The 22,507-nt window shown below is 52.3% G+C and overlaps 1 protein-coding gene across 1 annotated transcript; it reads left to right on the top strand.

Annotated features, from left to right (window-relative positions):
• Positions 1-5,494: 5,494 nt before the first annotated feature.
• Positions 5,495-13,230, top strand: LOC101594890 (keratin, type II cytoskeletal 71). The gene is made up of 9 exons (XM_004649865.3): positions 5,495-5,941; positions 8,191-8,405; positions 8,977-9,037; positions 9,487-9,582; positions 9,891-10,055; positions 10,246-10,371; positions 11,018-11,238; positions 11,859-11,893; positions 12,683-13,230. Exons 1-9 carry the CDS (start codon positions 5,495-5,497, stop codon positions 12,883-12,885), a joined length of 1,569 nt encoding a protein of 522 aa, XP_004649922.2. The 3' UTR covers positions 12,886-13,230.
• Positions 13,231-22,507: the final 9,277 nt, after the last annotated feature.

Genomic DNA, 22,507 nt, shown 5'->3' with positions numbered 1-22,507 from the left:
TGCAGCTACTCACCAGCTGAGAGAGCTTGAGGAAGCTGCGTGACCTCCTTGGGCCTCAGTGTTTCGTCTGCAAAGGGGATAATTGTGCCGACTTCATAGGGCTGTTGTGAGGATTCAATGAATTACTATATGTGAGGTGCTCAGAGCAGAGGCTGGAAGCCTGAGCCCTGCCTAAGTGTTAGCCACAGCCATCTCCATCATCTCCTTATTACTGTTTACAAGCCTCCTCACCTCGGGAGCAGGAGGAGCAGGCACTGAGTGCCCCTTCCTGGAGATGGGGAAAGAGGCCGAGGGAGGTAGAAGACCTGCCCGTGGTCATACAGCTTGGGGAGTGACCCAGGTCCCCAGAGGCCTGGGTCCTCAGACTTTGCCAGAGGTCAGAGGTGGTCACCCAGGCTCAAACGAAGAGCTCTTGGCCAGGGCTCTGGGTGAGGAAGCAGAGGACAGGGCTGCCTCAGAAGGCACCTTTCTGACAGGGTGATGAGGTGAGGCTCGATGGGAGCCCAGCTGACATCAGGACCCTCCCCTGACCTTTATACCCTGGCTCATCGGGGTGAGCTCACCTTTGGCCTCACCAGCAGCAACCTGCTCTGGGTGAGTGGCCTGACGTGGCCAAGCCCCCTGGGGACTTCAGTCAGGCCGGGTACTCATGCAAGGCAGGGCTCTCCTGGGGATACACGACCTAGGCCCATCTGCTGAGGAAGGCTGCCAGGACTTGGGCTGATGTCATCCAAATAGCCCAGCTCATTTTCTCTAATTTTAGAGACAATTATCATTTTGGGGGGAACCACCTGCCCTTCTCTTGGAGCCTCTAGCCTCCCTCCAGCCCTAATTCTACCCAAGCACACATTGTTTAGGCTCTCCTCAGCTTCATAACCCTCAGCAGCCCCCAAGACATGTATGTGCTAGAAAGCCTGGGCCGTGGGAGGCCCAGAGTGTTGGGAGACCCAGAGTGTTGGGAGACCCAGGGCATAGACCATAGCCAGACTGAGCATCCCCGTGAGTTCCTCGGCTTTGAAACTAGACAGCCGTGGTGCTTGCGCAAAACTGGCAAAATACCAAATGCTACTGAATTGTTCACCAACATGGCTAAGTTTTTGTTTGTTTGTTTGTCGAGGTAGGGTCTCGCTCTAGTCCAGGCCGACCTGGAATTCACTATGTAGTCTCAGGGTGGCCTCGAACTTACGGGGATCCTCCTCCACAGCAGCAGTTGGGTCTTGTGCTTGCATTAGCAGATTGGTAGGGGTGTTTGCGAACTTGAAAAAGATGAACTCTCAAAATCCTGGCCCAAGCTGCAGGACGGAGGCCATGGTCTTGGGAACGTTGCGGCTTGTGGGCTTTGATTGCTTCCGCTCAACATTCATCAAAAGTGAAGCCAGGCACACGAGGCTGCTGAATGTTCTCGTGGAAAAGCCTGAGACACAGGCTGCTGGTGAAGCAAGAATTTAGCAGGGTGTGATGGTGCACACCTTTGATCCCAGCACTCCTGGCCAAGGTAGGAGGACTGCTGTGAGTTCAAGGCCAGCCTGAGGGAGGAAGAATTGTCAGTCCATGCACAGCCTGGATCTTACAGTTTCTCTACACAAAGTCCACTCATGATTCCTCCAAACTTGTGGGACTTTTCCTGAACATTATCTGCCTCTTGTCAGATTGGGTTGCTCCTACTATTTCTCACCACTAGTCCCTCCATGGCTTCTCTCAAAAGACTGGAATCCAAGTCCCCTCCTCCTGGAAGCCTGTGAGGAGCCAACATCCCCAGATGTTGGCATTTACTCTGCGTTCACCTCCCTCCTACCCTGAGCTATACCAAACTCTCTCATCCTTCCCCCTGAGCTCTTCTCTTGGGAGACTTACTGAGCCCAAGAATGCTACGAAGAGAGAACAAACATCCCAACGGCAGCCCTGGGACCACAAACAAATGTGTCAAACTGATCGTCATCCCAGATATAGCGAAAACTACAAGTTATTCATATGAAGTAAACAAAATATTTTGGCTCTAAAACTAAGAGCCGTACAGATAAAATTGATTTAAAAAAGCGATTTCATTTTCCCTCAAATATTCAAGCTAGATATGCCTGATATCTTTGAGGTTTAATTCTCAACCTTACATGTTCCCCTTAGCCAGTTCACAGAGGAGGGACACTGCTTCAGAGACGTGTGTGCCTGGCCAAGCCTTGTACTGAATCCAGTTCTCACACCGAAGCCATTGTTGGGGGGGTGGGGGAGGGGGGAGGAGGGGAGGAAGAACAGCAGGATGATGGGTCAGGGTGGCTCACGTGCCTCCCCTACTAGGCCAAGAGACTCTCCATGAAGGGGCTCTGTCTCCTCTTGCCGTGGAGTCGAATGTAAGTTTCAGTTCACCCACGAACAAGGGCAAGGCCTTTGCCCCCTCGGTGAACTGGGATTCCATGTTGATTTTCTTGACTCCCTCCCTCCCTTATCCCTCTAGCAAAATGTCAGCACTCGAGGTACCCACCTGGGCCCACCCTTCCTGTGGGTGCTCCAGAACTCTGTGCAGCTTCCTCCCCTATTATCATTATCACCATCGTCATCAACAACACCGGGTGTTTCATTCCTAATGGCCAGTATCTGATTAACGAATTCATGCTAGGCTGACAATGACTCGTTCCCAGCCTGGCGAGCTGCCTCTCCAAGGATACTGACCTTCGCAGGGACACAAGGACAAACTCTTTGAAGGCAGCAAACTTCGAACTGCCCCCATCTGTGCTTGGCTGAGGGTCAACAAGCATGTGAGGAATGGATCAAGTCCAGGAGATGTGAAATCATGTTTCCAAAGTGCTTCCTGCTTGGAGTTTTTCACTTGCTAAGTGCTTGGTCGACAGTGGCTATTAGTATTTGTAATGGTCAATTTGCTAGTATCTGGGATGGTCTGGGAGAGCCTTGGGCTTGTGGGAGCACCACCTCTTCCCTGCCCTCAGCACCTGATGCTACTGCATGGGAATGTGCTGATCTGGACAGCTGGCAGGAGAGGAAGGAGGAGTGAGGACAGGCTGAGCCCCCTGGCTCCTCTCTTTTGGTCACTGGCACCAGTTACTGGACACTAAGCATACGGCAAACCTTCGGGGACCCTTTATGTGGATTAACACATGCACTTGCCAGCACCCACTGCATACATTGACCCATTCACGGGGGATGCCGAGGCTCAGAGAGGCCAGGCAGAGTGGCCCCGCTGAGTGGCGCAGAGGCATTCGGGTCCTGGAGTCTGGCTTCTCACCTGGTGTCACCCCAGGTGGACAATGACCGATTGTGTGCTACCTCGGGATCGGATGGGGGGGGGGATTCTTCATAAACTAGTCCTGTGCTTGAGTGGATCATGGAGGGCAGCACTGCTGGGCACGAGACCCTTACCAAGCCCAAGAACCATGCAGGTGTCGTGGACAGAGGATAAGAGGTGGGGCAGAGTCTCAGGTTTACGTTGTGCTTCAGAGGAGCCAAGGCATTGTGGGTGAGAGAAGTCGGAGTTCGTCTGCTCTGCGTGGGAACAATATCGTAGGGAGTTAAGCATAAGGCCAGTGGCTGAGACGCCCATAGCAAGCAAAGGGGATGAGGGAGGGTGAGGGAGGGTGAGGGAGGGAGGGGCAGCGGCTGTGACACTGTTGGCTGAGTGCTGCTGTACATGTCAGAGAGATGTACTGGCTAAGCTGTCAATGGGGGCCATTGTGGGTACTGAGAAAGGCCTCGCCATTATACTACAAAGTCCTGCATGTCCAGTGATGGGAAGGAGGCCGGGCACACAGTGGACACTAGTGGAGGCTGACCAAAGGGGGGGGCAGGAGAGGTGGGAGGAGGAACACACCAGGTCGCTGGTCTCTGTCTGCAGAAGCCACTGTCATCCTTTCAAAGGGAAACTAAGAGAGCGCATGGCACGGCCTCCCGGGGAACACTGAGCAAGCTGCTCTCAGAGTCACTGTCCTGCACAGCCAAGAGCGTTCTTGGTGTTGAGGGGGGGGGCAGGGCTCAGGCCCAGGCTGAATTGGTCCAGGAAGACCTCTGAAGAGGGCGGGGTGGGTCAAGAGAACAAGACGGAGGGAGGATGGAGGAGGGCGAAGAGGGCTGCAAAGAGAAGGAAGGGGAGGGCAATGCTGCTGGTTCAATAAGAACCGTGAGGACAGAATGGTCAGTGGGCAGGGAACGGATGCAGGGGAGCAGAGGGAATGGGTTCCAGGCCAAGCCGCTTACTTAATCCAGAGACCCAGGCCAACTTGTGTCCAGATTCACCTCCCTTTAGACCCTATTCAAATGAGAGCTGCCCTTACCACGGGACCCCAGCAATGGTCTTGAGGAGAGGACATGCTCCAGGGACGAGCCAGGTATGGGCCAAGCAGGGTGAGCCTAACATGGAGGCCTAACATGGGAGCCAGGGACCCAGGATGGATGGGACCGAGGGCTGAGCCTCTCGGGCAGTCACCATAGCACTGTTTGGCATGGTGCTTGCTGGTCACCCCAATGGGGGCTTTCTGGCTTAAGCCTGTGCTGAGGCCAGGCTCAGCTCTCAGATTCTTGGGCCCGAACAGCCCCAGCTGGAGTTAGAGCTCATAATGACCTCACAGGAACAGTTGACTCTTGTCCTCACTCGTAGAAAAGCACATGACAGAGGGACAGACATGATGAAACAGACTCCACATGAGCTTGTCCTTGATCTCGTCCAGACCATGGCCAGCCTCTCTCGGTCCTCTACACTTCCCGTCTGTGGAGTCCCTGCCTAACTCCGCACTCTTCTGTCCCTTCTCGTTCTCTCCAGTGGCTAGAGGGCTTGCCCATATTTTCAGACCCCCACCTGCCTTACTATGGGTGCTTGATAGGTATACAAGGGGCATTTGACTCGCCAAAAAGTATAATGGATACATGGCTGTGATGGGCCCTTTGGCTTCTGTGGACTGGGCTGCTCAGGTCCCACGCTAAGGACAGACTCCCTCCACCCAAGTCACACAGAGCTGCCGCCCTGTATAGGGTATGCCTCCAGGAGACCTGGGGTGGGTGACCAGCCACAGTTACAGTGACAGTCCCCAGATCCTGACTATCATGGCTTGTCCTGTCCAAAGCAAATCCATGCCACATAGGTTCCCTTACCCCGCTGGGAGGAAGCCAAGTGTGCAGAGATATCAATCCAGATAAGAGATGGTGGCGTGCCAGTGACATCCCCCCCAGAGAGGCTGAGGCCAGAGGCAAATCACCTTATAACAGCCGGTTAATTAGATAAGACCCAAATTACCCGAGCAAGGCTTGCAAGCCCAGCAATTTGATGGTTTCATGTTGTTTCAAAGGTGGGGAGGGCCGATCTCTAGCTCAGCACACAGAAAATGACTTCTTGCTCCCAGGCAAGCCAAACCCACGAATTAAGCTTCCACTGCCCATCCGCAAGCCCAGTGCCAAGCACATATAAAGGCACCTGCTGGTGCTCAGTGTAGCCAGCACAGCCTTCGTGGGGTTTACCTTCCTCCTGCTGCACCTGTTCTCCATCTTCACCAGCGACATGAGCCGCCAATTCACCTGCAAGTCCGGAGCTGCTTCCAACAGGGGCTTCAGCGGCTGCTCGGCAGTGCTGTCCGGGGGCAGCTCGTCTTCCTACCGGGCAGGGGGCAAGGGGCTCAGCGGAGGCTTCGGCAGTCGCAGCCTCTACAGCCTGGGAGGTGCCAGGAGTATCACCCTCAACATGGCCAGTGGCAGTGGGAAGAATGGAGGTTTTGGGTTCGGCCGGAACCGGGCCAGTGGCTTTGCTGGCAGCATCTTTGGCAGTGTGGCCCTGGGGCCTGTGTGCCCAACTGTGTGTCCACCTGGAGGCATCCATCAGGTCACGGTCAACGAGAGCCTCCTGGCTCCCCTCAACGTGGAGCTGGACCCCGAGATCCAGAAGGTGCGCGCCCAGGAGCGGGAACAGATTAAGGCTCTGAACAACAAGTTCGCCTCCTTCATCGACAAGGTGAGTTTGCCAAGACCTGTGGGACCTGGGTACAGCTCTCTTTTCTTCTTGGAGCCTGAGATTTTGTTACCGCAGTAGAGATAGGTGTAGATAGATAGAGTCGAGTTAGGTGTGAGGGGACCCTGTGGATAGAGCAGGTACAGCGCATCATCTCAGTGACATGGAAGATTCTCTGTGTTTTCTTTCCAGAGGGAAAACAGAGACCAAGTCAGTTTCTACTAGCATAGGCATATGGGAACCCTGAGCTCCCGGGAATGAGGTCTGCTTCTTACTCTAGAGCCTGGTACCATTCTTAAGCCTTGGGCCCCACAGGCTGTATGCAGTAAAGAGCAGCAGGAGAATCTGTCCCAGAGTAGCCAGGAAGCTTTGTCCTCTCCTCTAACACACTGACCAAGTGTCCTAGTCATCTAAGTGGGCGATCAACAGCATGGGTGTGTGGTCACCTGGGCCCATCGGGCTCATGGCTGACTCCACTGTGACATTTGTTTCAGAGGCCAAGGGCTCTCTTGAGAGGCAGCATAATGCCAGGGAGATGAGATGTTCCGGAGCCAGGCCTGGCCCCTCACCGACTAGCTGGATGGTTTTGGGAGAGTCATGTGTTTTGTCTTGGCCTCCATGTCCTCATCTCTAGTGTGGAAATTGTGGCCTTCTTCTGGGGGTTGTGTTCATTTAGAAAAGAAAGCATGCATTATGATCTTGGCACCATGCCTGGCACACAAAATCCCCCAGAGATAGTGGTTGTTGCCATCCTTATCCTGGAAATCAGTGCAGGGGTGCTGGGAAGCCAAGGAACCCAGGCCTGGAGGGACCTTGAAGAACCCTTCAGCCCAGCTAGGCTACTACAGAGGCAGGTGACAGATGGCAAGCTTATGGGTCAACAGCACCATGGGGAGAGGGCACTACCATGCCTAGGCACCCCTGGAGGATAGGCTGGGCAACAGTGGACCCCAGGCTTCCTTCGTATCCAGAAGCACAGGTTAGAGAGCTATGCTGGCATCTTGAAACAGGTGTCACAGGCCACCTGCACATGTGCCACTGGAGGCTGGGCTATGTGTCACTGGACCTGAGCCTGCATTGTCCTGCATCGAGGGCCCCTGTCCTCTGCTCTGCTCCAGGGGCCAGGGCTGGTGCTGCAGCATTTTGCCCTCCAGGCCAAGTCACATGTTCTGAGGATTTGGATGTAGGTTCTGAGGATTTGGATGTGGGGGGGACGCAGTGGCCTGACCCTGAGATGGGCTGGGCAGACGCTATGGCAAAGTGGAAGGGGTGGGTCTGGTGATATGAAGGAAAGGTGAATGTGACGATTACTCTGTCCCAGGGGAGGGGGAGGAGGCCCAATGCCCGGACAGCTCCTGAGGACCACTGGCCTCTGAAAGACTACCATCTCTTAGCCTCAGGTAGCCAGATGAAAAGGCAAGTCCTGTCGGCAGCCCAGCCTCATACAGTGGCATGCTGGGCACTGTGGTGTCCCACATGTAGTGAATGCCCAGCTCATGGACATGCAGGAATAACTCAGGATCATTGCAACCAGACCAAGTGCTAGAGACGAACTGTTCAGTGGATGCTCCCGTCTCAGTGTTGAGTCCCAGGTAGCCCTCCCGTGTCCTGAGAACACAGCCTTGTTTAACTATGCTTGTTCTCACAAATTAAAGTCACATTTTAAAAATCGTGCCCCTCAAATTAGACCGAAAGACTATACATTGATCACCTCTAATGCATTTCCAAGTCCAGCAAGGGCTGGGCTGTCCAGCTTCATGTATTATGCCAAGGAAGGAGGTTCTAATACAGCAGCTGAGAGCCGGCCAGAGGTCAGGGAGCAGGGATGAGAAGAGATGGGAACCTGAAGTGCTCAGAAGCCCTTGGCTCTAGCTAGCCTCCCTGTGTACTGACATTCATGAAATGAAGAGTGGTCCTTGGCCTTCAGAGTGGGCACCCAGCCTGGCTCTGCTCCGTGATTTCAGGCGAGCTCACTCCCGGCTCTGGTTTGGCTACTGTGGGCTCTGGGTGATTTGATACCTGAAGGACAGGGACCCATGACTGGGTTCAGCTCTGAGCTCTGCCACTACCGGAACTACTGAACCTTGGAAGGAAGCGCTGCTCATTTCCTCTCTACCGAGCAGGGCCAAAACTCTGCCTGCCTCATGCAGCTGCACTGAGGGACAAAGGCGGGGGCCATGGGTCAAGCCCTGAAGTGACAGTTATGATGAGTTGGATGCGGGGGTCAACAGTAGCTGGGCTTTGGGTTCCAGGTGCGCTTCCTGGAGCAGCAGAACCAGGTGCTGGAGACCAAGTGGGAGCTGCTGCAGCAGCTGGACCTGAACAACTGCAAGAACAACCTGGAGCCCATCCTTGAGGGCTACATCAGCAACATGCGGAAGCAGCTGGAGACGTTGTCCGGGGACCGTGTGAGGCTGGACTCGGAGCTGAGGAACGTGCGCGATGTGGTGGAGGACTACAAGAAGAAGTGAGTTGAGGAGCTGCCCTGTCACTGAGCAGCTGTCCTTGTCCTCCGAGCGACCCCAGTAGTCACCTTGGCTTACAAGTTTTGGACTCAGAGAGAAGTGTCCTTGGCCTTTCCAAGTAGCATCATTCTATCAAAGGTCTGGAACTTGCTCCCCAGCCTCTGGCCTAGCACTTGAGACAAATGGCAAGGTAGCTGGGCAGAGTTCTGGCTTGGGGTCAATTTTGGGTAGATCCTTTACTCTTCCATAGTTTCCACCTCTAGAGGAGTGCTCGTGTGCCAGCACTCTTGGTAATCTGGGACACTTTGCTCACAGGAGCAGCTTGTTACGGGTCGCTCTCTCCACACGCTTTTATTTTCTTAGTTGGCTCTCCATCAGACCCACCCCTCCAAATTCTGTCACCATGTCCCCGCCTCTAGGAAGCCTTCCTTGCCTGGCTGGTCTCCCAGTCTTTTGTGGCCCCCTAGCTGGTGCGCTATTCCTTGTTTGGCAAGGGGGGGGGGGTGTCATTCCTGGCAAAACCCAGGGCCCTCAGGGAAGAGTGTGAGCCTGTGAGCCCCGGCCTTCCCACAGGTACGAGGAGGAGATCAACAGGCGGACAGCTGCAGAGAATGAGTTTGTGCTTCTGAAGAAGGTGAGTGGAAGGGCTGTCTCGGGACCAGGGGCTGGGCCTGCCGGCGTGCCCGAGCTTGGGTCCCCATGAGAGCTGATGCCCAGAGAGCCAAGGGAAAGCAGCTGGCCTGGGGTGGATGTCTATGTAAGAGAAAGAATGAAGGGACAGGGAGACTGGGGTCCTGAAGAAAGGCTCCCTGCAGCTACGAGACCTGGCTCTGATGTCACAGGGGTCCCTCTGACAGCCACCTACCTGGAGGTCCCTTTCCAAAGGGCACCTCATTCCTGCTGCTGGAGCGGGTTTCCAGGATGGGTGGTCTGGGCTTTTGGCTGCCCCATCACCTTCCCTATGAAGCATACAAGGAGAAAATGGTGTCTCCTTCCCCCAGCAGAGCAGCCAGGTCGGGGCATGGGCTGTCTTTTTGGCTGCACCAGCAGTGACCAGGGGTTTGACTGGAACTTCTGTTTTAGGATGTGGACGCGGCTTATGCCAATAAGGTAGAACTGCAGGCCAAGGTGGACTCCATGGACCAGGACATCAAATTTTTCAAGTGTCTCTATGAAGCTGTAAGTCCATCTCCTCACGCCCATTCTTCAGGGAAAGCCAGTGGGTAAACTCCAGTCTTGGGACTTGAGAGAGTAACAGAGGTTATGGTTCTCCTGGAAGCCTCCGGGTCAACCATCCATCTTCTGTGTCAGCCTGGGAACCTCCTCGGTCTTTATCTGCCAAGACCTCACTCCATGGTAGTGGAATCCGTTTGCAGTCCAGCAAGAACTTGCTTTGCTGAAGAAATTGGTAGCCTTGGATTTCTGGAATCTCTAGAATTTGATGGTGGCCAAGCTAAGAGACATCTCATCCCCATGTCTCCTTGTAGGAGATGGCTCAGATCCAGTCCCACATCAGTGACATGTCTGTCATCCTGTCCATGGACAACAACCGCAACCTGGACCTGGACAGTATCATCGATGAGGTCCGCGCCCAGTATGAGGAGATCGCCCTGAAGAGCAAGGCTGAGGCTGAGGCCCTGTATCAGACCAAGGTGAGCAGGATGAGGCCAGGCCGGGGCCTGGGGGTGTGGGAAGTAAAACTAGCAGCCATGACTGTACCTAGAGCAGAGGCCGTCTCTGGGCCAAGTAGCCACTGGATGCTGATGCTGCAGCGTGGGGATCTCGCATGCCCTGCGACATGCTTCCCACACTCATTCATCCTCTGTGCTTTGGGTTTCCCAGTTCCAAGAGCTGCAGCTGGCAGCTGGCCGCCACGGGGACGACCTCAAAAACACCAAGAACGAAATCACCGAGCTGAGTCGGTTCATCCAGAGACTCCGCTCAGAGATTGAAAATGCCAAGAAACAGGTAAAGGGAACTAGGTCTGTGGAAAGGGGTGGGGAGCTCTATGGAGCTTTAACAAGGGCTTTAAAACACAATGGCTCTGTGACTTTGGCTTAATCACTTGTCCTTGCATGAGAGGGGGCCATAAGGACCACAGGAGCTGGAATATGTGTGTGGAATATACAGTGCCACACATGGTACTGGGCACAAAGAGGACTCTTGGTCAATGAGAGTCACTCCTGGGGAGGCCCCTGGTCTGTGGGCCATGCATCTGGGCAGCAGCTAGCATTGCACCTACCACATTGTGTTGCAATGATATTTCCTCCTGGTTCCTAAACATCTCAAGAGCAGAGAGCCACTTACTCGCTGTGCGTCCTGGCACAGGGACACTCAGTTGATATCTGGGCAGTGAACTGAAGTGATACTTAACTGGCTGTAAGTTCCTGATGACAGGGGCCATGATTTCCCCTTCCCACAGACATCTGAGCACAGGTACACAGCTACAGCTCTAGGAGGGTGGCCAGCCCTTGTCCAGCCAAAGTCAAAGTGTGGTATGCCTCGGGTGAAGCGGCCACCTCGGCCACTGGCTCTTAAGTCACGGGAGGAATTTCACTACATATGATGCCCACGCCTCCTTCCGGTTGTCTAACTTCTCCAATCCTTTGCTTAGGCTTCTAACCTGGAGACAGCCATCGCCGATGCTGAGCAGCGAGGGGACAGTGCCCTCAAGGACGCCCGGGCCAAGCTGGACGAGCTGGAGGGTGCCCTGCACCAGGCCAAGGAGGAGCTGGCCCGGATGATGCGAGAGTACCAGGAACTCATGAGCCTAAAACTGGCCCTGGACATGGAGATCGCCACCTACCGCAAACTGCTGGAGAGCGAGGAGTGCAGGTGAGTTGGAAGCACTGGTCAGGAAGCCCCCAAGAACACAGGAGGAACCGAAGCAGAAGGCCCAATACATTCTTACCAAGAGAGCATGAGCTCTTGGGGGGCGTGGGGTGGTGGTGATAGAAACACGCGTAGGAGTAATGCTAGCAGCCATCCTTAGTCATGCAGGGAGCGCCCCCTTCACCCTGGGCGCTGTGCCATGGTGTGCTGTGTGGAGAAGCTCATTCAGTCCTCGCTGCCTCCCTGGTGTGCCTGGGAGCTTCCCACTACCCCTCCTCCCTGAACCCCATTCCTCCACTGAGCTTCCTCGTTCCATCTTCCTTCCCTGTCCAGACGCATTGGCAGCTTGGGGAAAGTGTGCTAAGCCAGTCCAGATTCCCAATGTGCCAAGGGGAGGACAGGCCTGACATGGGAGTGGGCATACTGATGGGCACTTCTTGAAAGCTGTTATTTGGCTGAGCTTATGATCTGTTTATCCCAAAGATCCAGGGGTAGCTTGTGCCAAAGCAACCCTGGACTTCCCAAAGCGCCCACTGGGTTCAGAAGGTGCATCAGGCCGGTGGGCACAGTGGCGCCGAAGATGCTGTGAACTTTATTTCTAACTCTACTTCTCTTCTTCACAGGATGTCAGGAGAATACCCTTCCCCTGTCAGCATCTGTAAGTACTTGTGTGTTTTGACCTAAATTTAGCGTGTGCATGTTGTAGGGAACATTAGCTAAACCCTGTGTGTAGAGACGAGGAATCCAAGAATTAGAGAGGGCAAAGATCTGCTGAGGTCACAAAGTCAGATGGCGGAGCCATGGCCACAAACCAGCTCTCCTGACTCTCTGCCACCCCAAGGCGCTTTGATGCTTGCCATCCTGTCTCTCTTCTCAGAGGATGACAGTGGGGGCTGGCCATTGCTGGGGAGGATGGAGAAACAAAGGGTGAAGTCTAAGAAAATAACCCGGAGGCTTTGTGTGAAACTGGGAGTGCGCGTTGCTGTCAGGTCTGGGCTGGGGGTTGGGTTGAAAGGGGGATTCCAGAAGGGGAACGTCAAGCTGGAAATATTGGATCTGCGACTCTTAGCGGGGATGGCAAGCTGCCATCTGTGGAGAACCAGGCAGGAAGAGAAGTTAGTGGCAGTAGGTTTAGCACCATGGCTAATCAGGGGACAGTTGGGTGGGTGTCTAGAAGGCTGGGTGGGTGCACGGGCCCCTGGTCAAAGAAGATGCCCCTCTACGCATCAACGGGGCAAGACTTGCCATTACACGCTGGGCAAGCTAAGGGCAGGACATAGGGGAAAGCATCTTTGAGATGTTCCTCCCAGGAGGAGGGGCTAGCTGTGCCCAGGTCCCCAGAGAGCACTGTCTGTCTTGTGGGAAGGAGAGCCTCACCTCCCAACTTTGCACAAGAGGGTGATGAGCCCGTCTCTCTCTCTCTCTCTCTCTCTCTCTCTCTCTCCAGCCATCATCAGCAGCACCAGCGGCAGTAGCTTCCGGCCCAGCACAGTTAGTGGAGGTTACGTGGCCAATAGTACGAGCTGCATCTCCGGAGTGTGCAGTGTCCGTGGCGGAGAGAGCAGGAGCCGAGGCACTGCTGGTGACTACAAGGATGCCCTCGCGAAGGGCTCCAGCCTGAGCGCTCCCTCCAAGAAAGGCAGCCGGTAGAGAGGGCTGCCTGTGCCCTCTCTCCTCCAGGACCCCTTTGGTGTCCTACCCTAGTCCTCCTTACCCCCCTCCCATTCTTGTGACCTTGGCACTGGCCTCTGCCAAAGCTCTTTTCCCCACCCACCAACACCCCCCCCCTTTCTAAGTCTGGACAGGTCTGGGCTTCTATGCCTGGCATTCCTGCCAGAGCATGCCTAGGATCCTCCAGCTGCACCCCAGCTCAGACCTACTCCATCCTGTCCCTCTCTGTCTCACCATGATGCCTGGCTTCCTGGACCTCACTCTGAGGACCCTCACCCATTGGGTTTTGGTCCGAGCTCCTGCCTATGCCAAGAGCTGGCTCTGTGCTCAGGAGAAGGACTGACAGACAACCCACCCAAAATGGCACACCCTGGACTGATGCAGTCCCGTTCTGAATGGGACACACACAGCCTAGGGTCTCTGTCCTTATTCTCTTGAACCCAGAAACAGAGAAGAGGGGACACTGTTCTCTTCTCCTATGTTCTTTGAGGCCCTCCCTGTTGCATCGTCAATAAATAGCATGATCTAATGATGGCTTGGTCACTGTGTCTTCAGGGTGCACATAGGTACCATGCAACTCAGTTGCTCATGTAAGCGTGCAGATGCACACGCACAAACAGCACAGTTACACATGAGTGTGGCGTTGTGTGTTGCCTATGTGGTTGATGTTGGTAGCTTAGTTCTCTCTGAGAACAGAAAAGAACAAAGTGTGTGCACACTTGGCTGAGGGAGGGGGTGCTTTTAGAGCCACAGGCAGTGGAGTGCTGGGCACGGGGTGCAGGGGAGCAGGAGGGAGGTACAGAAAAGGTGGCCGTCAACAGAAGTATGAACTGTGTCAGCCGATGAGAATGACCCTGTTCCTGACAGGGACCCTGACACCTTTCTAGGATGTGATCTTTCCTGCTGTGAAGGTGGGTGACTGCTGTTGTTCTATCGTTTTCTTTCTCTAACTCTTGTAGGGCTTAGCAGGGGGCAGTGAAGCTGGTGGAAATCACACACCCTGGGCCCCTTGGGCTGGAAGCATAAGGTGGGCTGAAACTTGCTGGAAGCTGAGGCTGAAGTGGAACGGAGTGTGTGGGTGGGTGGGGGTCCACCCAGGGCTGGGAAGGTTCAAGTTTCAGCAATTGGACAGTTGGTCCCTCCTTGAATGCTCTCCTGTTGGCCAGTGTCATGGTGGTCAGTCCCACTCTGTGTCTCCAAGGAGGTTGGACAGTCTCCAGGCCAGCTCTGTCTTTGGCCTAAGGGAGGTGGGGGCAGACTAGGGGCAGGGCGTTGGAGGACAATAGGAAGCCAGGGCGTGTGTGGTCAATGGGCACTGAGCTGTTTGCAGGATAGCCACACTAATGGTGATGTTTGGGGAAAGACAATGGTTTCGGGTCCGCAGAAGACCAGGGGGCTGGAAGTCGCAGAGGACTTATGCCTTCAGCGCAGCTTTGGGACAGCCCCTCCCCACCGGGCTCTGGCTCCAGGTTGTCACTGTAGGTACTGACAGGAGCAGCCTGGGGGCTTCCAGCCGGGAGGTACCCCAGAGAGAGTCAAGGCAGGCACAGCAACCCAGCTGGGACTTCCAAAGGCTGCTGTGGGCTCGCTGGTCGTAGACCCCGAGGTTGGCACCCTCAGGCCACCTCTGGAGGGTGAGAATGGAAGAGCACCTCAGGGCGCATGAGGGCGGAGCCCCTTGGCTTGGCCACTGCTCAACTCCTGTTCTCCTCTCCATCTGAGCAGCCTTGTTCCCACTGTCCCTTCCTACATGCCAGGTCCCCAGTGCCAGGTGTGGGATAGAAACTGATTTGTGGATCTCCTATGGGCCAGGTTCCAGAGGCTGGCACGGCCCTGTGCGTCACGTCTCTGAGGTGGCCGTTCTTAGTCCCGAGACAGAGACGTCCTAAGCCAGCCGGGACTCAGTGAGGTCTGTCTCTCCACAGCCCACACTCTTTCCAGGCACCACCCTGCCTCCCAGGACAGGAGTCAGCCCTCTGCCTACCCAGCTGCTGCACTTTCCCAGCCTCTCCTGACACCCCGTCCTTCCCACCCAAGATGCCTGTTCATATTCTGTTGGGACTTCTGGTCCATTCCTTCAGCTAAAGCCTGATGTGTCTGGGGCTCGGGCTGTGAGCAGGCTCCCCCTTTCCCCGGATTTCCCTACCTCGGGCTGCTGCAGAGCCTGAGCCCCGTTGCTACTTCTGGGCCACGTGTCAAGCCATCACCTGGTCTTACCTCTACTCTTGCTCCCCTTAAAGTCCTGGTCTGGGGTGTTCAGGGCTGTGGCAGTTGTGCTGGCATAAGTGAAGCGAAATAAAGAGGAGGTGGGGGGGCTGGAGGGATGGCTTAGCGGTTAAGGTGTTTGCCTGCAAAGCCAAAGGACCCTGGCTTGATTCCCAGGACCCATGTTAGTCAGATGCACAAGGGGGTGCACGCATCTGGAGTTCGTTTGCAGTGGCTGGAGGCCATGGCTGCCCATTCTCTCTCTCCCTCCCTCTTTCTCTGCCAAATAAATCAATAAATAAACATAAAAAAGAGAAGGTGGGAAAGGAGATAGGGAGGAGGTGGGGGGGGGCAATGAAGCTTATATGGGATGGGTGGGGTGACCTAGGGGATACGGGCTGAAGCACACTGGGCTGGCAGTTTACCCTGAGCTCTGGGAGGAGAAGCATGCGAACAGAACCGAGACCAACAAGAATCCAACTCAAGAGCCAGACAATGGGGAAGACGGCCTAATGTGAGTGGCCACTTCGGGACACTGTCTCCTGACTTCGGTGTGTGGGCCAGTCCAGCCCGCCTAAGTCAGCTACCACCTCTGCCACTGTCCCAGACTGCAGGACATTCCTTCTTGAGATCTGGGGGTCCTCATCATGTCGCTTAGTGGCCTGAGGCATGTTCTGCCTTGTGTCTGGCCCACACCCTCCGGCTGCACAGGATTTACGTACAACCTCTGCTTATGGACCACACAGCCCTGCTGAGGACCTGCTCAGAGTCTCAAGTGCCATGGCCTGAGCAGAGACGCAGCCCTTTAACATTTCTCATCCAGCCTGGGCTCAGGCCTGCCTTCCCTCAACCCCAGCTAAGGGAGAGAGGAGCTCCGGTCAGAGATGTTTCTGTTCCTTCTACACTAGATTGGAATATGATCACGGCCCATAGCTGAGTTAGCAGAAAGGAGTAGCTGGTGACCCTGGGTCACGGAATTGACATCAGGTGCATAGCCGATCCAGACTTGTCTCCATCCCTGACATGTGGGAAGAGCTTCTCTCACTTAGTCCTGATGTTTTCTTCTTTGAAGACCTTTCATGGTCTTGGAAACCAGCCACATTCACAGAGAGGGCCTCTGGGTTGTCATGGAAAAAATCCCCCAAACAAATAAAAAGGGGGTGAATCATACATGGGGCGTCCTTGAGGGTGGATGGGACAAGAGTGGGCAGTGTACTTATTCCATTGCCCACCCCCCATCCAAGCAATCAAGGGGGAAGTTAGGGAGAGGGACCCATGCATATTGAGGCAGGTTTAGAAAACAGTATTAGCAGGGGCTCCGTACCCTCCAATGTCTCAAAGACTGGGGTGTCCCCTTTGCATGCCTGGAAAGTCCAGCTCAAACTCAGAACCCTCTTAGTCCATAATTGGAGGTAACCAAGGGCCTCTCTCTGAGTGGGTGAATGGCTGCTAGGTCACTATTCTTTGAGCATCCTTCATTGTCCCCAGATGGTGCGGGTGCACCTGACTGGGCACCTGTCACAAGGGAGATGGTGGAGCAAGACCCAGAGACTCCAGGTCAATGGGGACATCCTACTGTCAATTCGGGGCTCAAGCCCAGAGTGGAGGGAGCCAGCCTTTTAATATTTTTATTTATTTATTTATTGACAGAGGAAGAGGGAGAGAGAGAGAAAAGAGAGAGATAGAGAGAGGAATGGGCATGCCAGGGCCTCCAGCCACTGTAAATGAACTCCAGACGTGTGCACCACTTGTGAATCTGGCTAATGTGGGTCCTGGAGAATCGAACCTGGGTCCTTTGCAGGTAAACACCTTAACCACTAGACCATCCCTCCAGCCTTAGCCAGCCTTTTATATCACCAAAATGAGACCCAAGATGTAATAATTGCCACTCACAACCACCATCATGTCTTTTTATTTTTCTTTTGAGGCAAGCCCAACAGACTGACCCATTTTTTTTTATGAGAGAGAGAGAAAGAGAATTGGTATGCTAGGGCCTCCAGCCACTGTAATCAGGCTCCAGACACATGTGCCACCTTACATGATTGTATCAACTTGTGCGCCTGGCTTACGTGAAATCTGGAGAGTCAATCATGGGTCCTTAGGCTTTGTAGGCAAGCGCCTAACCGCCAAGCCATCTCGCCAGCCTCTCCATCATTTCTTAAAAGAAAGGGACACTTTAGGGCTCCTGTAGGAAGTGTGCTTTCTCAGATGTGTGGAGAATGTGAGGTTAGCTATGAGGAAACTTCCTGTGTTGAGACTGATTTCAACTGCTCCAGATTAGCGAAAAATACATCAAGTGTGGGTGCTGCCTTAGCACGTCCTTGTGCCTCAGTGTCCTCCTCTAACCAGTGGGGACAGAACCGCATTGTCACTTCACAGAGCGGCTGTAGAAAGTCACGGGTAACGCCATGAGGAGAAGCGTGCCAAAGAGTAGCGGGAGACGGCGAGTACCAGGGTGACCTCGAACCTGAGGACCAAGGCAGAAGGTGAGGGAGGGCTTGGGTCTGGCCCTGGGCTCTGGCAGGACTTCCACCTTCAATAAGTGCATTGACTTCTCTGCGTTGGTTTCCTCCTCTGCCAAAGAGAGGGTGATAATAATAGTCATAAGAATAATTGCTACTTCCTCAAATTGCTATGGAGAAGAAAAGGCCAGGCCTATAGTAACAGTTTAATAAATGTTAGCTATGACAAATAGTAATTATTATTGTCAGTATGATTAGATGCAAAGATGTGACCCAGAAAATTATGGATAATTTTTAGGGGGGGGTCTTATCTCCTCCCTTCTTTACATTGCACCCTAGACTGGTATATTTTAACCCACGTTTCTGAACTTTGTCAACCCCAGGGGACTGAATTAGAGCTCAGAGACCACCCTTTTCATGTCCATCTCTGCTATGGTGGGACTCCCGCGTACTTTTTCAATCCAACTCCTGGAATTGATTCCTACGCCATGCCTTTCCCCAAGTATCTGGAGCTACGCTTTGAGGTGCTTTAAACAGAAGCGCCAGTTTGGGTCTTGGTTAGTGTGTCTAGTTTGTCCCGAGGAACTCTGTGGGGAGTGGCCTGTAGATGCATTGTCTTCTTATTCAATGGCCAGGGCAGAACTGCCACCAGCTGGATGAGATCCTTGTAGTGATATTGGGGACAAGAATCCTAAGAGCAAAAAGCCGGGCGTGGTGGCGCACACCTTTAATCCCAGTACTCAGGAGGCAGAGGTAGGAGGATCGCTGTGAGTTTGAGGCCACCCTGAGATTACACAGTAAATTCCAGGTCAGTCTGGGCTACAGTGAGACCCTACCTCGGAAAAAAAAAAAAAGCACCCTAACAGCTGCATCCCCATTGCTCTGAAGGCCGCTCACAGGCCCAGAGTTCCCCCTTGAGACCTGGCTCTACTCTCCCTGGCTTCAGTCTATCTCTGATGGAGCTGAGAATGGCTGGCAGGCAGACTTGAGACGGAGTCACCACCTAAAACCCCAGGGCCAGGTATACCATCAGTTACCACCAAATGGCAAGAGCAGGCAGGCAGGGCTTGGGTTTAGTGCCAAGTCCGAGGAAGGCAATCTCCATGGCACTGTAATTGACTATGCAGGGAGGAGGGTTGTCCAGAAACTGGGATGGGAGCCAAGGCAGATAAATGAGTGTGTGCTTTTCCGAGTGGGACAAAGGCAGGAGGGGAGGGAATAGTCCTCCAAGACACGCCTTCAGGACCCGGAAGATCTGGAAGTTGAAGGGGAGGGGCAGGCTGCCAGAGCCACAAAAGGCAGGGCCTGGGGACTGGCCTGGGAGAGACACAGGGGTGTAGTGGTCCAGTATGCTGGTGAGTTAGCAAGGAGTTTTCTGACAAAGAGGCCCAATTTATATAGACAGACCCCAAATTGCGGTGACTTGGTTTACTATGAAAGCGATAGGCAGTCAGTAGAAACTATAGTTTATCTCTTGAATTTTGATCGTTTCACAAGCCAGCTACCCGCTGTATGACATTTCTAAGTTTAGATCTTCAGTCCCATGCATTAAAGGCACGGTCGCCAGCCTGTGGCACTACTGAGAGATGATAGAGACTTTAGGACACAGGGACGAATGGGAGAATTTAAGGTCACTGAGATGAGCTATGTACTTGGACCCTGCCTCTCCCTCTCCCTCTGACTTCGTCCTGGCTACCATGATGTGACTAGTTTTTATCACTGTATGTTCTCACCACGATGTCCTGCCTTGCCACAGGTCCAAAAGCCACAGGGTAACTGACCGTCAGCCAACGCCCCCAAAACCGTGAGCCCAGATAAATCTTTTGTTATCATAAGTTGATTATCTCGAGCATTTTCTCACAGTGACAGAAAGCTGACTAACGTGAGCACTCTTTGGTGATGCTGGGTAGTGAGAATCGCTGCAGCTATCAGACATGTGACCGTGATAAAAGAATATCATACAGCTCAGTGTGCTGCTGAGCTATGATCCGTGGCAGAGCATGTGTCGTTTTCCTTTTTTTTTTTCTTATGACATTTACAACTCTCAGTGAGTTTATCAATATATCTGTACTTGTAATCCTGTATATAAATTTATTGTAAGTTTTACACATAATAAAGTAAGTTTTGCACACAATATACGAATACAATAAAATGCATACTGCTTCTATGGTAACCTCTAAAAGCCAACTAATTCTCATGAAATGCTTCTAGTTATCCACCACTAACTTGAGGTTGCAGCTGAGAGGTAGAGCTCCCACACGAATGCTGGTTCCTGTTTGCATCTTATTCAAGATGAAATCAAAATGGGGGAGATAAACTCTGAACTTCTTTGTCCCCCAACAATGTGAGTGACTTTTTACTGAGCCAGATATTGAGCTTTAAGTACGGGAAGACGGTTTTTTGGCATTACAATGTACTGGCAACAGATCACAGCACACTTGAGTTTAATCAACATTATTGACATCTTCCCATCATGTCTTTAAATCATAACAAAGGGCTGGAGAGATGGCTTAGCGGTTAAGCGCTTGCCTGTGAAGCCTAAGGACCCCGGTTTGAGGCTTGGTTCCCCAGGTCCCACGTTAGCCAGATGCACAAGGGGGCGCACGCATCTGGAGTTCTTTTGCAGAGGCTGGAAGCCCTGGCGCGCCCATTCTCTCTCTCTCCCTCTACCTGTCTTTCTCTCTGTGTCTGTTGCTCTCAAATAAATAAATAAATAATTTAAAAAAATCATAACAAAGCTGCTAAAAAGAATTGTAAACCAAACTGTAGATGTCAGTTTATATCTTCTGGTAGCTATATTAAAGAAAGAGGTGAAATTAATTTATATATTATACTTGACTAGATATATGTATGTATATACATAACTAATATATGGTAAACATAAGTATTTAGTGATATATTTTACATTCCTTTTTGCATACTAACTCTTCAAAATGCAGCACATATTTTATATCTGTAAGCTGTATAAATTTGGGCTGGTCAAAGACAAATGCATTAAGACAGCAGAGCTCCATTGTGTGTGTCCAACCTGTGGGCCATGGGCTACTTGGTGGCAGGGGATAGCTACAAATGTGGCCCAATACAAAACTAGTAACTTACTTAAAACATTATGAGATTAAAAAAAATCTTTTTTATATTTTTATTTATTTATTGGAGAGAGAGAAAGAGGCAGATAGACAGAGAGAGAATGGGCACACCAGGGTCTGTAGCCATTGGAAATAAACTTCAGATACATGTGCCACCATGTGCATCTGGCTTACGTGAGTACTGGGAATTGAACCGGGTCCTTATGCCTCTCAGGCAAGTGCCTTAATCACTAAGCCATCATCTCTCCAGCCCAAGACTTTTTTTTTTTTTGTAATTATACTGTGTGGCTCTGGAGTGTGAACAATAACACAGCGTCACACTGTGAAAAAGTTGGGCAAGCCTGCCAGGAATCCAGAAAAATCTAAATCAGACTGATTTTTAGTGTTTGCCAATTCCCTTGGTGTGTATTTTACAAGCAGTGCTATCAACATCCCAGCACGATGCCACCTATTTACAGAGCTGGAAAGAAATGTGCAATAGTAAAGAGACATTGCTGTATAAAGTTTCTGCTCTTCCGATTCAATGGATGGAAATCTCCTCAGAAGATGGGATAATAATAAAGCATAGAAAGTGATCTGGTTCTTTTCTTCCTTTTCCTTTGGGATTAGGGATTGCATACAGGGTCTTGTAAGTACTGGACAGAACGGCTACTGCTGAACGACATCCCCAGCCCACGAAAGTGATGAACTTTAAGCATTTATTTTCTTTGCCTTTAATGCAATTTAGTTCACCATACTTGTATATACTTTAAGTTGAACTGTGGCTATATTTAATATCAAGTTTATAAAATTCTCGATTGTATAACAATTAGCTGTCCCAACTCAGTGAGCTCCTTCCGTCATAATTCTTTCAGAAATCCAAACACAGGGAGATCCTCAAATGGGACCTATAAATTTTTTCTTTTTCACATTTTTTTTTTGGAAGGGGTCAAAATGAGTCATATCTGGATAAACTGAAATGGCATCTATTGATTCCACCTGGGCTAGGGATTGGGGTGGGGGGATACAGAGTAAAACAATATGATTCTGGTTCTTAAGAAATGATCAAAGCTGGGCTGGAGAGTTGGCTCACTGGCTAAGTAGCTTGCTTTTAAAGCCTAACAACCAAGGTTTGATTCCCCACTACCACCATAAAACCAGATGCATTAAATGGCACAAGCACCTGGAATTTATTTGTAGCAGCTAGAGGCCTTGGTGTGCCCGTTATTCTCTCTCTCTCTCTCTCTCTCTCTCTCTCTTTCCACTTGCAAATAAAATTAAAAAAAAAATGTAAAAGATCAAAGTCAGATGTCCACAGCAACAATATACATAGGCTCTCATGTTGATCCAGAGGGTTAAATGCCAGAGCTATCAAGGTTAAAGGATATTTAGGTCTCAGACCTGACTCTGTCTCTAGTACCCTGCCTCCCCCTGTCCTCCCAGCTTTCCTGTTAGGTGACAGGACCTCATACCAAGCTGGCAGCAGAAGGTGGCAGCATTATGCACATGATAATGGTTTTGGAGGCATAGAAGAGTGAGAGGGTCATGGAGTGTTTAGCCACAGTTCTAAAGGGTCACCAAGCCCAAAAATGTGTCTGAGGGTTGGAGTATCTGCAAGGAAGCTCTGAGAGGCCACTGCCTTAAGCTATGAAGGAGAATCATAAGTTGCAGTGGAGACCCCAAGATGCTGGAAATGCCAGAACCATAGGGCATCTGCCAGGGAAAGCTGCAAGCTTGGTGTGGGGCCACTCCAAGAGGGAGGTCATGAGTGCTACAGGCCAGGGTCTGGAGGGATGCAGCCACCCAGGCCTTTTGAGTCCCAGATGCTGGACATGGAGCTTTGTGATTTGGAGTTTGCTGACGTTTAAG

The sequence above is a fragment of the Jaculus jaculus genome, chromosome 6 (genome assembly GCF_020740685.1).
Source record: "Jaculus jaculus isolate mJacJac1 chromosome 6, mJacJac1.mat.Y.cur, whole genome shotgun sequence".
Taxonomy (NCBI): domain Eukaryota; kingdom Metazoa; phylum Chordata; class Mammalia; order Rodentia; family Dipodidae; genus Jaculus; species Jaculus jaculus.
This window is presented reverse-complemented; position numbering and strand designations above follow the sequence as displayed.

Excerpts from the sequence above, each read along its gene's own strand:
- LOC101594890 (XM_004649865.3), top strand. The coding sequence starts at position 5,495 with ATGAGCCGCCAATTCACCTGCAAGTCCGGAGCTGCTTCCAACAGGGGC. Across the intron at positions 10,372-11,017 it reads TTGAAAATGCCAAGAAACAG|GCTTCTAACCTGGAGACAGC; the intron begins GTAAAGGGAACT and ends TCCTTTGCTTAG. Across the intron at positions 11,894-12,682 it reads CCCTTCCCCTGTCAGCATCT|CCATCATCAGCAGCACCAGC; the intron begins GTAAGTACTTGT and ends CTCTCTCTCCAG.